The 13,660-nt window shown below is 26.3% G+C and overlaps 1 protein-coding gene across 4 annotated transcripts in view; it reads left to right on the forward strand.

The window, feature by feature from the left end:
• Positions 1-13,660, forward strand: part of LOC107453443 (ras guanyl-releasing protein 3) — a 56,578-nt gene that overhangs the window by 33,576 nt on the left and 9,342 nt on the right. For 2 of the 4 annotated variants that reach the window (XM_071178391.2, XM_043046836.3), the window contains exons 3-12: positions 1,822-1,968; positions 3,066-3,174; positions 4,227-4,340; positions 6,036-6,167; positions 6,917-7,067; positions 7,856-8,029; positions 9,144-9,358; positions 10,673-10,850; positions 10,933-11,010; positions 12,075-12,182. In XM_071178391.2, coding sequence (XP_071034492.2) covers positions 1,822-1,968; positions 3,066-3,174; positions 4,227-4,340; positions 6,036-6,167; positions 6,917-7,067; positions 7,856-8,029; positions 9,144-9,358; positions 10,673-10,850; positions 10,933-11,010; positions 12,075-12,182 — 1,406 coding nt within the window. Of the gene's footprint in view, positions 1-84; positions 590-1,821; positions 1,969-3,065; positions 3,175-4,226; positions 4,341-6,035; positions 6,168-6,916; positions 7,068-7,855; positions 8,030-9,143; positions 9,359-10,672; positions 10,851-10,932; positions 11,011-12,074; positions 12,183-13,660 lie in introns of those variants that run through there. The other 2 variants (XM_043046838.3, XM_043046839.3) reach the window with 2 other exon arrangements.

Genomic DNA, 13,660 nt, shown 5'->3' on the forward strand with positions numbered 1-13,660 from the left:
CATAAAGAAGCTAACCAACCCGGGGAAAAATCTTCCTTGACGTCATTGGCTTATCGACGTTGCTTAGCAACCAGCTCTCATAACATCCTGCTGTTCCAAAAGCGCCAAGCAAAGCCAGAGAAAAGAATTAAATAAATTTTTCATCCGAAAAATGTATTACGCATGAAACTGAGTTTTAATTCAACTGTCCATTTGGAATTCTACTTCTTATTCGGTTTTTTCGTGCATTAATTCTGATAAAAACATTTGCAGTTTCTTAAATTAAAGTAAAAATGTCTGTAAAAAGTTGTTTGTTGTTTTGTTATACGGGAGGACCCAGTTGAAGTTGGCGACTCAAATGCATATACCATGCCAGCGGAAAAAGAAAGCAAGTTCTTCTCTGTTTATTTGTTTTGGATTCGGGAAACGTCAATTTTTCTATCAGCACGTGCCTGTTTAGAATGTATTAGCTAATCATTAATTTATCGTGCTTTTGTGTTTTAAGAGTAAATAATGATTGTTTGTTTACCGCATTTGTCAAGAAAAGTCGGTTCAACTTTTATTCAATAATTGAGGTGTTCATACTTATTGAAAAAAATGATTGCATTTGGTTTGTATAAACAAATACTCTATATTTCTTTTGTCTTTAAAATATGTGTGTTTCAAATACTTAACACTTACATTGCACTAAGTTGTTATTTCAATTATTCATATTCAATGCATAAATTGCTTAACAACTAAAAGTGTTTTTGCATAGGTTATCTTACTTTGGTTTTGAACGTTTTTAATATAGTTACTGCTGCAGAAATTATTTAAAAAGAAAAAAAGCATTACAATGCTAATAAGTATTTTAGTAATGTTATGCTTATTTTTCTTTTTTTCTTTAATAGAAATTTAAAGAAAAATTAATATTTTCCTGTGTGATTAAAAATCAATTATAATGTTACTGGTGGTAATTCTAATCTTAGTATTTTTTGCAAATTAGGAATAACACAGCATATAATTTATTACAAAACTTTTGTACTATGACTTTAGTAAAACTATTTAATTAATTAGGTATATCTTTTTTTATTATTACACTGTTTGATTTAATGTGCATATAAAGTAAAATTTATCAATAAGACTGTAGTTGTTAAGGAAATATGTGAGGATAACAATTATAATATATATATATATTTTTCATACTATAATATCTGGTATTTCTTCGTATACTGACTGTGTAATTGTTCATCAATAAAACATAATTTTTTGCTCTTTTAATAATTACTTTATTTATAATATTTAGATAATTTTTAATGTAATATTTTGTTAGTTTTTACTTTCTTTGTTTTCCTCGTTTATTTATTTGTTTGGTCTCAGCATTTTAATCTGTATGTTGAATCCATTTACTAATATTATTTTTTTTCACTTAATTTTAATAAATTTTTAAAAGTAAGAAATATCTTCAATTATTATGGGATAATGAACCTAATTAGTTTTAGCGTATGATAGATGACAATTAAATTTTTTTTATATGTACCTTAACATGAATCATGCATTCCTGAGGTTCGATATTTTTTTTGCTCAAGTTTTGTCTACCATATTAATTTTTTGGACCACTAACTGAATACCTAAGTGATTGTATTGGACCGTTAAATTTCAGTTGCTGGTGGGATCCCAAATGGAACTCGCATGTTTTACAAAATTATTTATTTTATAGATATTTTTAAAATTACTCTGGATTTAAAGATAAATTTTGTGTTAGCTGCTACATTTTTGTTTTGAAAGGCTGAATTTTTTAAAAATGTTTTTAGGATTCACTAGTGGCAGTTTAGAAATTAACAATATATTTTTCTACAATAGAAAAAAACTATGTATCATGGCCAAATGATTCCAGCCATTTAAATAATAATGTGATGTTGCTAGAAGAGGAACGGCCTATAATTCCTGGCGTTTCTGTAAAGGCTGCTTCGTTTGATGCATTAGTTTGTTTACTGATTGATTCTTTTTGTAAGTATTTCTTTCTTCAGCTTTTTTTAATTTTCTAAGTATTATAAAATTCTAATTTTCTAAGTATTCTAATTTTGTTAGTATTCTAAAATTCTAATTTTCTACTTATTATAAAATTCTAATTTTCTAAGTATTATAAAATTCTAATTTTCTAAGTATTCTAATTTTGTTAGTATTCTAAAATTCTAATTTTCTAAGTATTCTAATTTTGTTAGTATTCTAAAATTCTAATTTTCTACTTATTATAAAATTCTAATTTTCGAAATATTATAAAATTCTAATTTTCGAAGTATTATAAAATTCTAATTTTCGAAGTTTTCTAATTTTCTAAGCATTATAAAATTCTAATTTTCGAAGTATTCTTAAACTAAAAGTATTCTCGGAGCAGTTCATTGTGAGCCAGAGTGGAGGATTGGAGTAAAAAACGAATTTGCAACTTTTGGATTCTGGAAAAAATGTTTTTCCGGATATTAAGTAAAAATTCTTGTGTTTTTTTAAAAATAATATATAATTATGAAACTTTACATTGATATATTTTATTAATAATTTATCTTTTAATTCCAAGACCAAGTTATTTAGCTAATTGCTAAATTAATCAGAAACATAATGGAAATGAATTTAATCTGTAATTTGTTTTGGTTTTCTTGTTTATAAATATTTACTAAAGAATCGTTTGAGGATATTTTTACAATTGCGACTGTACCTGTGGTGATATACTTATATTTTTCTTATAATGGATTTGCACAATTTCAATATTTTCCATAAATATTTCTATTAAAATTTATTTCTTTAACTTATGTTATAATATAAATTGTCATTTAAAATAAAATACCCTTAATTCTCATTATATATAGAAGATAGTGATATATAACTTTAAATTAGCATTAACTGTGGAAAAATGCAAGTTATACTCGATAAGGATCTGATGAAAATTTTAATAGTCAGACTTTCAGAAAAATCAAGAGTCAGAGTTCAATATTTCCACTACCAACTGCGGTTCTGCTTTATTCTAACTAATATCCTATTCTTTATTTGATTAACTAGATAAACTGAATAAATATAACAGTTATTTCATGTTGTAAATTTTATTCTTACAGTACCGTCAGGAGGGTTAAAGGAAGAGAACAGCAATTTTCCCAGAGTCATACTGCTTATGCACCAGTGGTTTACTTCCTCTGAAAATTTAGCTCATTGTCTCATTACCAGATATCCTTTTTAAGAGATTCATATTTTTATTTTGATATTATTAGATGCCTATATTTATTTTGATGTTTGTAAATTGATCATTAAACAAAATTAATTAATTAATCATTGAACTAAAAAAGTTAATCGAAATACAAATTTAGCATTACAGTTTGTATTGTATAAAAACTTAGATTCTTTGAACTATTTTTATAATAGTTTTATTTTTTTTCTTCATTTACTTATTTTGCAAACTTCATGTAATACTCTAGTTCAATAGAGTATTAAAATCATTCTTACTAGTTTTTATATTGGTTGATATTAATACTAATGAAATAATTTAATGTATGGAGGAATATTATATTTCCAGAAACATATATTAAAAATACTTAGTAACCCTTATAACAAGAAAATTTAATTTTTAAGTATGAGTTTGTTAGGAATTTCTTAGATTACTGTTGAAATGTAAATTGGTATCTAAATTCTGTTTTATTTATACTATCCATTCTTTCAAATAAATAAGATGTTACAGGGTTATTTATCACAACTGTAAAAGCTGATACAACTTTTAAAACAAACAATTTTAGCCCTCTAATTCCAAGTCATTAAGCAAAGTAATGAATTAATGGCTCAGCATAAAAGACAAATTATAAGAGATAATAAATATTTATTATTAAAAACTTAACAACAAATGTTCATATAAGTAACCACCAGCTGTGGTACTGGCTTCAAAAGAGAACCACAGAAACCTTCGACAGTTAGCCTGACGGCAAGGGGATTCTAACCCATGATCAGGTTACGACTGAAGATATTTTACGTGAGCACTGTCGGTGCAAGCCGGATGCGGATAATTGCTTACTGTTTGCTTTTAGATCCTGCATTAAATGCTGGAAATTTTTTGTTTTAGCAAGTTATGCAATTTAAGTTACGTTGACAAGCTCTGTGATGTTAAAGGTGTAACGAAAATAATGGTCGAAACTGTTACTTTTGTTACACCTTTAGTCTTACGTTTTCATCTTTGTTAAATGAATATAATATGTACAATTTCTTACTTTTATACCTTGACTTTTTTATACATTTTGGGATTATGAAACTGTACCTGACTGTCACTCAGCATGCATTCACAATTATCAAAAAGTCACAGAGTGTACTATATACCAATATCGAGCTCGCATTTGTCAAACATTCAGGTAACAACTAATTATTATTCATTTTTATAATCATTTGAAATTCATGTAAAACAAAATCTTTTTATGTTATTTCTCTATCTAAGTTCACCTTAATTTATTATTCGAAATTAAACGCATTCTAACGCAATATCTTCTGTCCACTATGTTTGTCTTCTTGCTTGCTCCACACTCTCTGAATACCATGTCCTTAACATATCATATATATAGGATGTACAGTGTCCTCCCGCAGCATTTTTGGATGAGCGAACAGCCCCCTTTTCCCTTTCATGCACCCTTTTTTTAAAAATAAACTGCCATCCCCTAAAAACACTGCTTTTTTATTCATATTCCATGAAAAAGATATTAAGTCACTAGTTAAATAATAACTTCATAGTGGTAAAATTATCTGTGTTTATAGATTTAATTCTAATTAACATTACAAATATTTATTTTGTTAGGATTATTCTCAACTGGTTTAATTTATGTAAGTTTTACTTTTTTGGGGGGCATATTAATTAGTTTTTTAAGTGATTTTAGAATTGTTTTTCAAGCAAGTACTTTTTTTTTAAATGCACCTTTAAATGTTTATTTTCGCCTAAAAATCAGTTTAAAATATTCAAGCTATTTATCCATTTATCTTTTTTCTAGTTTACTTTTTTGGAAAAAAAATTGTGCACAGTGATTGTCTGTTAGCATGCTTTCAATTATTTTTTATAAACTGCAAAATTTTCTCTTATTTTTATAATAAGTGATAATTATTTTTCTAACATACACACATAAGAGGGTGATTTTTAAATTTGTTGAGGATCAAATTCAGCTATCGCATAATGTTATACATTTTGATAAATTTTTACACATTAACTGAGTGCCCTTTCCAAAATAAAAAGTGCCTTTTTCTGTGAAGAAGTGCCCTACCTTTTCTTATTCGAAGGGAGAACTCTGTGTATATATATTACACAAGATAGAAAAAAGATATAAATAATTAAAATAGATAGAAAAAAGATATAAATAATAAAAATAAATGTAATATAAAGTATAATTCATCAGCAGCCTACAGAAATATGTACCTTGGAATGAAAATAGTGTTGGGTTTTGTTATGGCAACGTGACGAATAACAAAAGCTGTAAGCCATGTTGCTATAAGCTGGACCCTACACTAACAATAATAACAATGTTTTTAACTATAAAACCAAGCATTTTTTAATCCATAGTCAATTCAAAACCAAATTCTATTGACGAACAACAAAAGCTGTAAGCCATGTTGCTATAAGCTGGACCCTACACTAACAATAATAACAATGTTTTTAACAATAAAACCAAGCATTTTTTAATCCATAGTCAATTCAGAACCGAATTCTATTGTAGTCCGCATTCACATGTACCACCACATTAACTTTTTTCATTCTAAGGTATTTATTATTGATGTTGGCTGTTGATGAGCCACACCACTTTTTATTATATTATTTATATCTTTTTGTTATAATGTATAATATATATATATATATATATATATATATATATATATATATATATATATATATATATATATATATATATATATATATATATATATATCTGCTCTAATTTTCGTTGTCAGCTTTGCATGTGTTTATTGGAGTATAATAATTTTTTTTTTATTTTTAAAAAAATTCAAAATATTTTTTTGATACTAATTCAATATATATAAAACTTGAAGAAAGATTGTTTTTTTATTAGGTATTGGATACGCATGTTTCCCATTCATTTTGATCTTAATTCCTCATTAACATCCATTGTACAAGAATTTCAAAGTCATCTCTACAATCAAAGTTTTTGTGTACTAGCTGATCACCTGGATCTTTCTAAATTGTAAGTAGTTTTTGTTCCTTTCCTAATTCAACCATTTATTGATAAAAATTAAACACATGGTTTCTAAGTTTGTTATTTTCTGATATAATTTTAAAATGTAACTTAGCGCATATTCTTTGTATCTCAGTTTGGAACTTTAGCTCTTTATGAAGAAAGTTTGAGTCATTAGTTTTTTTTTATTACATTGACTAAGAATTAATTATTTATCAAGTATATCATTTTTAAAATATGCTTGAAATTGTCCATGACATTTTCCAAAAAATAAATTCAGATTATAATATTTTATGATTCCTTTAATTTTATACCTCTTTAAAATAATATTCCTCAACAAGTATTAAATTTTCAAGAAATTTTTAGCTGTGAAGCTAAAAACATCAGAAACTTTAAACAAAATTTAAGTAGACTGTTGGTAAAATGTGTAATATTAGTTAAACAATAATTATTTCTACACAGTTAGATATTAAAACTACAAAAATTGCAACAAAAAAAAATTACAAGTTAGATTATAGAGCATTTGCCTTCGAATCAGGTGAACTGGGTTCGAATCCCAGCGATTGTTGGTCAATACAAATTCCACATCCGGCTTGCGCTGACTTAAAAATATCCTCAGTGGTAGACGGATCATGGGTTGGAATCCCATAGTAGAATAGGACCGGCTGCTTAAGAACGGTTATAAAATAAAAAGCTTGGTTAAAATGTTTCCTTGTATTCAAAATGAGTGCTTATCAAATGTGTTTTGTTTTGTGTAGGCCATCATATGATTGGGCGAGGAGCATGTCAGTTCGCAACCCTCCTGCGAAACATACAAGAAAAATTTCATTAGTATTTGATCATTTGGAACCCAGTGAACTTGCTGAGCATATTACTTTTCTGGAACATAAAGTCATGCGTAGAATTACAGTAAGATATTTCCTTACTCCCTTTCTAAAAGAAAGATTTTATTTACATGTTGCTGTCCTATTACTTACATGTTTCTTTTAGAATCTGCAGTTTTTTAAGTATTTAAATAAGCTTATTTTGTATGTTCTCTTTGTCTTATACATTTGTTTTATGAAATGGTATGATTGCAGCATTTTTGATAAAGCCTATTTTCTTGTAATATATCTGGATAACCTTTTTCCTATGTAATGTACATTAAATATAATTTTAACATTTTGCAAAACTTATAAAAGTTTCGTTGGCAATATATTTATAATCCGTAAAGTAAGTTGTTATATTATATTTTTAAAAAAATAGTGTTGTTCTAACAAAAATACTATCTTTTGTCTAAATTATTTTATTAATTTAATTTTTATTTTGAATCTTTTTTCCTCATAAAGATTAATTGTGTTACACGTTTATATCAAGTATTGTTGTTTCCTAATAGTTTGTAAGTTTTGTAAAATTTGAATGGTAATTTTTATGATAGAGAATGCATCCACAAACTTTGCTGTCCTATATTTAGTTTAAAAAGCAATAACTTAAATATAATTTGTATTTTTTCGTTTTGTTTTTTTGCAGGTTTTCACATTAAGCATTTTTTTATTTATTTTGTATTTGATTTGAAAAAACATTTCTATTTAAATATAAAATATTTTAGTTATTTTTTTTTTAATAGTTTACTATTATTTTTATGTTCTGAATTTAAAACTTAATTGATGTCTTTCCATTTACACAAATATAAGTTAATTTATGTTCTGTTGAATTAGTTTTCAGATTTCAAAGCTTATGCTGAATGTGGAACCCCCCAGGATAATCCTAAACTTGAACGATCTATATCTCTATTTAATGGTCTTTCACAGTGGATTCAGTGGATGGTCTTAAGCAAGTCATTCCCACAGCAAAGAGCTGATGTTATTGTTAAGTTTGTGCAAGTTGCTCAGGTAAGAGCAATAAATGTATAAGCTTCTTATCGAAACTGAATTTAAATCTATGATAAATAGACAAATTAATATTTTTTTATTTCGAGTGCACTCTATTTTAGTTTGATCAATTCAAAAAAAGCATATTTTTGATTTTAGAGTTATCATTCATCGTGTTAATGGAGTTTGTTATCAAATTGTTGAGAAAAATTCCAAACTCTTAAATGAAAATATTCTTAATTTTTTTTGCGATTCTTGCTAGTCACATCAAAAAAAGTTTACAATTTTTAATGAAACATAATTATTGAATTTATCAATTGATTTTTATTCAAGTAATGCAAAATTTTTTAAATGTATACATGTTTGTTACAAAATTTATTACTATCATAAAAAAATTTTTTTTTCAAAAAACTTTTTCTATCCATCTTAAAGTAAGCCTATTAACTTTTAGTTTGTTATCTGAATATTTAATAAAATTTAGAAAGAAGTATTACCATAAAAATCTAATAAGCTAAATAGATAAATAAATAAATAAAAATGTCTATTTAACAGCAATATTTCTGATTATTCATATTAAGTTAAGCTTTTATATTTAACTGTTCCATTAATTTGTTTTATGAAGGCCTGTTACAAAGTTTTTATACATAATTAAATTAGAAGTTTTAATGAAAGTTCGTGTGCATTAAGTAACTTTGGAAAATTTCATATCCCAATTCAGATTTATTTCTTTTAGTTTTGCTGCATGAAATATTTAAGTTTTAATTAAAAATAATTTAAATTTCATTTAAGTTTTAAATGCATGATTTTTTTTTACAAATTTTTTCTGGACAATTCCACTTGCGGACTTTGCGGATTTAATCAGTTGAATTTAAAACCATGTTTGTTAATTTAATTTACAAAATTTTTGTGGTTTATCTTTTTTTTTTGGCTGCAAATAAACTAGATTTATTTGTTTAAATATTTAAATTCTGCCTAAAGTTAATGGTTTTTACCTTAAAACCTTATTTAATTATAATTTCCTTCCAACTTACATGTTAATTTTAAACTGCAATTTTATTTTGAAAGGTTTTTACTATTGCATAAACTCATGTCTGATTGTTTTATTGCTGAAATTTTTTTGTGTCTCTATTTTCAGAAACTGTTACAACAAAATAACTTTAACTCTCTAATGTCAGTTGTTGGGGGCTTGAGTCACAGTGCTTTAGCTAGATTAACAAATACGATGTCATGCGTACCAGCTGAAACAAAGAAAACCCTCTCAGAACTTGGTGAGCTGTTAGCTTCTGCATCTAACTTCAGCAGCTATAGGAAAGCTTTGATGGAAGCAAAGGGATTCAAAATACCTATCCTGTAAGGAATTATTATTTTCAAGTAAAATCTCTGAAAAAATTGACATTTTCAACTAAGCAATTTGGCAACTCCAAATCCTTCGGAAAATTGGCAATTTTAGCAAAAATTTTGATTTTTTTTATTATCTATACTTGAATTTTAGTTCTGTTGTTTTCCAAAATCACTGAAATTCTTGATCTTTGATTTTTAGAAATGATGTTAATGTTTTTTCGTATGCTTGCAGACTAAAACTGAAGTTGGAAGTAGACTTTTGAATGAAACTTGTAAAAAATGAAATTGAAATGTTTTTTGTTATGCTTTGAGTATTTTAAACTTTGTTTATTTGAATAAATTATGTTTTTAAGATAAATAAAATTCAAAAATTTTAAGGTAAATAAATAAAATGGCTACGACATTTTCAATAATACTTTAAAGGTACGCCTTTAATCCTGCCAATTTATTGATAAATTTGTTTGAATTTCAACTGGTCAACTTTAAAGTAAATATATATATTCAAACACAGCTCAATATTTAGTGGAACTGAATTTTATAGTTTTTCTTTTTAATTAAGCCTTTAGATAAATGTGCTTTTTAAGTTTTTATTTCATTTTTGAAATTTTTTGCTTGGCAAAATAAAAAATTATTATTGGAAAATTGTATTACTAAATTTTGGAGTACATATATGAAGATCAAAGAAGGAAAAACTGCTTATGTCCACAGTAGCTGATTTGAAAAAAAAAAAGAAAAAGTAATTGCAAGATTTGAGATTTATTAAGAGCAAGTATCCTGTTGAAATCGTGGAAATAAAAATACATTTGGATGTTACAAATGTTTTATAACATCCTCTAAAATCTTCAAAACAAAATTAACTTTTTTTGATATTGAAAAATAAAATAAAATTTTAAAATAAAGTTGAACAAGAACAGTCTTTTCCTCAAAATACCTCTCCAATTAATGCTTCTTACTAGTCTTCTTCATTAAACTCTTCCTTGTTCTTCTTATTTATGCTCGTACAGGAATTGTTTTTCCTCAGCACAGCCCTTCTTTACTGTGTAATAACTCTTGTAGAGAAACTATTTTCCATGTTATTAATTTTTCAAATTTTAGCAATCCTCTAAATGCAACAGAAGGCAATCCAGTAATCATTTCTAGGAGAAATAGATGTAAACCGTTCTTCCTCTTGCTCTTCATATAGGTTTTTAGATAGGGGGGGGGAGGGCTTGACTGAATATATTTGTTGCATTTTAAAAAAGTTATAAACTTACTGTATCATTGCTGTGAAAAATATGTTGATAAATTAAAATTTTTAATGTTTTTGTTTCCTGTTTTATTTAGTGGTGTTCATATGAAAGATTTAATATCCTTGCATGTTGCACTCCCTGATACCATTGAAAATGGCCTCATTAATTTTCGTAAAATTGCACAGTTATCATTAATATTCCAAGAGCTCTGGGAACTCCAGAACTCAGTACCCAATCTTGCTGTGAATTCTGACTTGGTCAACACTTTACGGGTATGTGAGCAAAATTCTCTTTTAGTAATTTTAAATAAAAAGAAGTAAATGTGTAACTAAAGCTGTTTAACCTTATTTGCAGTTGTCACTTGACACCCCTTACACCGAAGATGAACTTTATGAGTTATCTTTGACTAAAGAGCCCAGAAATTGTTCATCTGTAAGTTGATTATATTTTCTTACATTTTTTTGATTAAATATTAAGATGTGCCAAACTTGTTAATAGATCACCATTAACCTCATTTTTACAGTTGCATTCAGATTCTATATCATTGTTTTCCTACTTTGACTGATTAAGGTGACTCTTTTGTCTAAATAATTTAAAGTGGACCAATTAAATCCGTTTATGTCTATGTGCTAATAACTAAGACTTGAGAGAAAAAATTAATAACTTTTAAAAATCTTTTGCTTTATTATGAGTAGCAGATATGTTATTAAAACTGTCTAAACTGCTATATGGTGTTACAAACAGTGTTAAGTCCACTCACTGCAGAGTATGGCTGGGTGCGTTAAAGTACCTCAACTGAAAAATCTCCTTACCCCTATACTATTCTGAAAATTCTATGAATAAAGGTAATCACGTCATTCACTTTGAAGCCTTATTGTTATTAAAGTTTTAAAAATCTCATGTAAAAGTTCATACTAATGCTTATTTTAAAATTTAAAAATGTTTTGAAGAATTTGACTTTTATAAGGTATTAAAAGTTTTTTCATCATATGAAGTTGCTTAATCTATTGATCCAAAAGAAAATTCAGTTTAATATATTTAACTAAATGGACGTCAATATTTTAAACTCTTTTTAAAAAATATTTACATCATAAAAATTTTGGCACATAGTCTTTTAAAGAAGCCTTATTATGCCCATGGGTAAAATTAAATTGCATATAAATTGGAAAGAAACATACCAGAGCATCACAAATATGCATATATCACTTCATCTTTTTGCATGTGAAGAAACTTATATCTTTTATATTTTAAATAGCTTTGTTTGTATTACAACATCTGAAAAAAAACTTCATTGTATTTTCCAAATATTTCCACAAATTATACTGTTTTGTAGTAAACAATATAAATTAATTCACTTATGATTATTGTTTATTAGTGTTTATATTGTTTAATTGCTATGTTTTTCAATTTATATTTTTTTATTATAAAGTTTGAAGAAACCTAAGCCTCTACGTTTAATACAAAGTCAATTGCCTTATTATCAATTTTTATTCTAGCCTCAATCTTCTCCAACAAAGCTAACAGCTTTTTCTGACTGGGCCTCTGGTATAGGTGGTCCTGCTGATTCAGAAACTGTAGAAAAATTTTACCTTTCAATTGTAGATGTAAGTATAATTTTGTATTCCACATAGCAAAATTATTGATTTCTGAACTGTTATTCTGAATCTGTAAGATTTGCAAAATTTAAAATATAATAAATATTAATATTAATAACTATTATTGCAGATAAATATTGCTGCATATATTATATACACACTTACACAATTGAATCATGATAATATTATGAAGAAAACTAAATTCTCTGAGCATTTAATATTGCTATAAAAAAAAACTTGTTTTAGTCTCATGTAATTATTCTGAAATACATTTGAACTTCTCGGGAGTGACCACTCTCTGTTCCATAGTAAAATGATCATTAATGGAGGTTTGTCGTTCTTAGGAGTCACCTTCATTGACTTCAAAATATTGGAGGTATCTGATTTTTCGAAGAAAAAAAAGCAAGCGATTTTAATTTTACTCTCTGTCATTTTCCTTGTGCGAAAGTGCCACTTATGTTGCCTTTATGAAAACTGGTTCGATGAATAAAACTTAGAAAGCTCTTGGGTCATTTTTATTGATTCTAAATAAGAGTTCCAATGTGATACTGTCAATGCATATTTTTTTTTAACAGTTTAGGTACTTTTTGCTGCAAGGGAATTTGTTCTAATCTGTTGTAACTTTTAAAATACAAGCATTGTCATATTCTGTAAATATATTTTAGTTTAATATAATATTTTTATTATTTCATTTTAGTTTATATATGGTATTTTCTTTACTTACTATAATTTGTATGTTATACCACATATAAGGAATTTTGAGCAGTGAATTTTTTCTGTGACATTCAACTGTGATACATGTAATTTATTTGTACAAGTAATTTCTTTTTTTAAAACAGTTTTTTTTATAGTCTCAATACCAAATAAAATGTCTTAGTTTAAATAAGTTTTAACAAAATTACTAATATTTTAGAAACGTTTAAAAAGTTTTTGGTCTCTTAGAATCAATAAAAATGACCCCAAATTATACGTAAAAACAAATTTACTAATTACAAATGATGGAATTATTTTATTATGTAGCAATGATGTTTTTTTGTTTAAGTTTGCATTTTATTTTATACCATAAAAATTAGTTAGCTTTAAAAATGGGAGAAGTGGATTGCTTGCTTGAGATGCTTAGCTTTTTCGAAAATAACTTTCTTTTTCTAATTTAAATTTCAACTCTAAAAATAAATCATTGATAGCATTGTTTTTAATGTACTCTGACTGCAACATTAGAGCTTTTTTAAATAAGAGTCACTCACAAATATTTTAAATACATTTGAATCTACTTATTTGTTTTGTTAATATTTTTTGTTTTGATATTTTTTTGTGCTTCTTTATTTGACCTTTTCCGCCTTTTGAGCAGAGCTTTTTCCGGTCTCTAGGAAAGGTTTTGATGATCTTTCATAAAGGTTAAAGGTTTTCTTCAACACTAAGTCTATGGAAAAAATTCTGTGCCCCCAAAAGTGTTCTTAAATAGAGGAGAGCGTTACACAGAGGTGATC

This window comes from Parasteatoda tepidariorum, chromosome 6 (assembly GCF_982258835.1).
Source record: "Parasteatoda tepidariorum strain Cologne lab strain chromosome 6, Ptep-v5.0, whole genome shotgun sequence".
Lineage (NCBI taxonomy): Eukaryota > Metazoa > Arthropoda > Arachnida > Araneae > Theridiidae > Parasteatoda > Parasteatoda tepidariorum.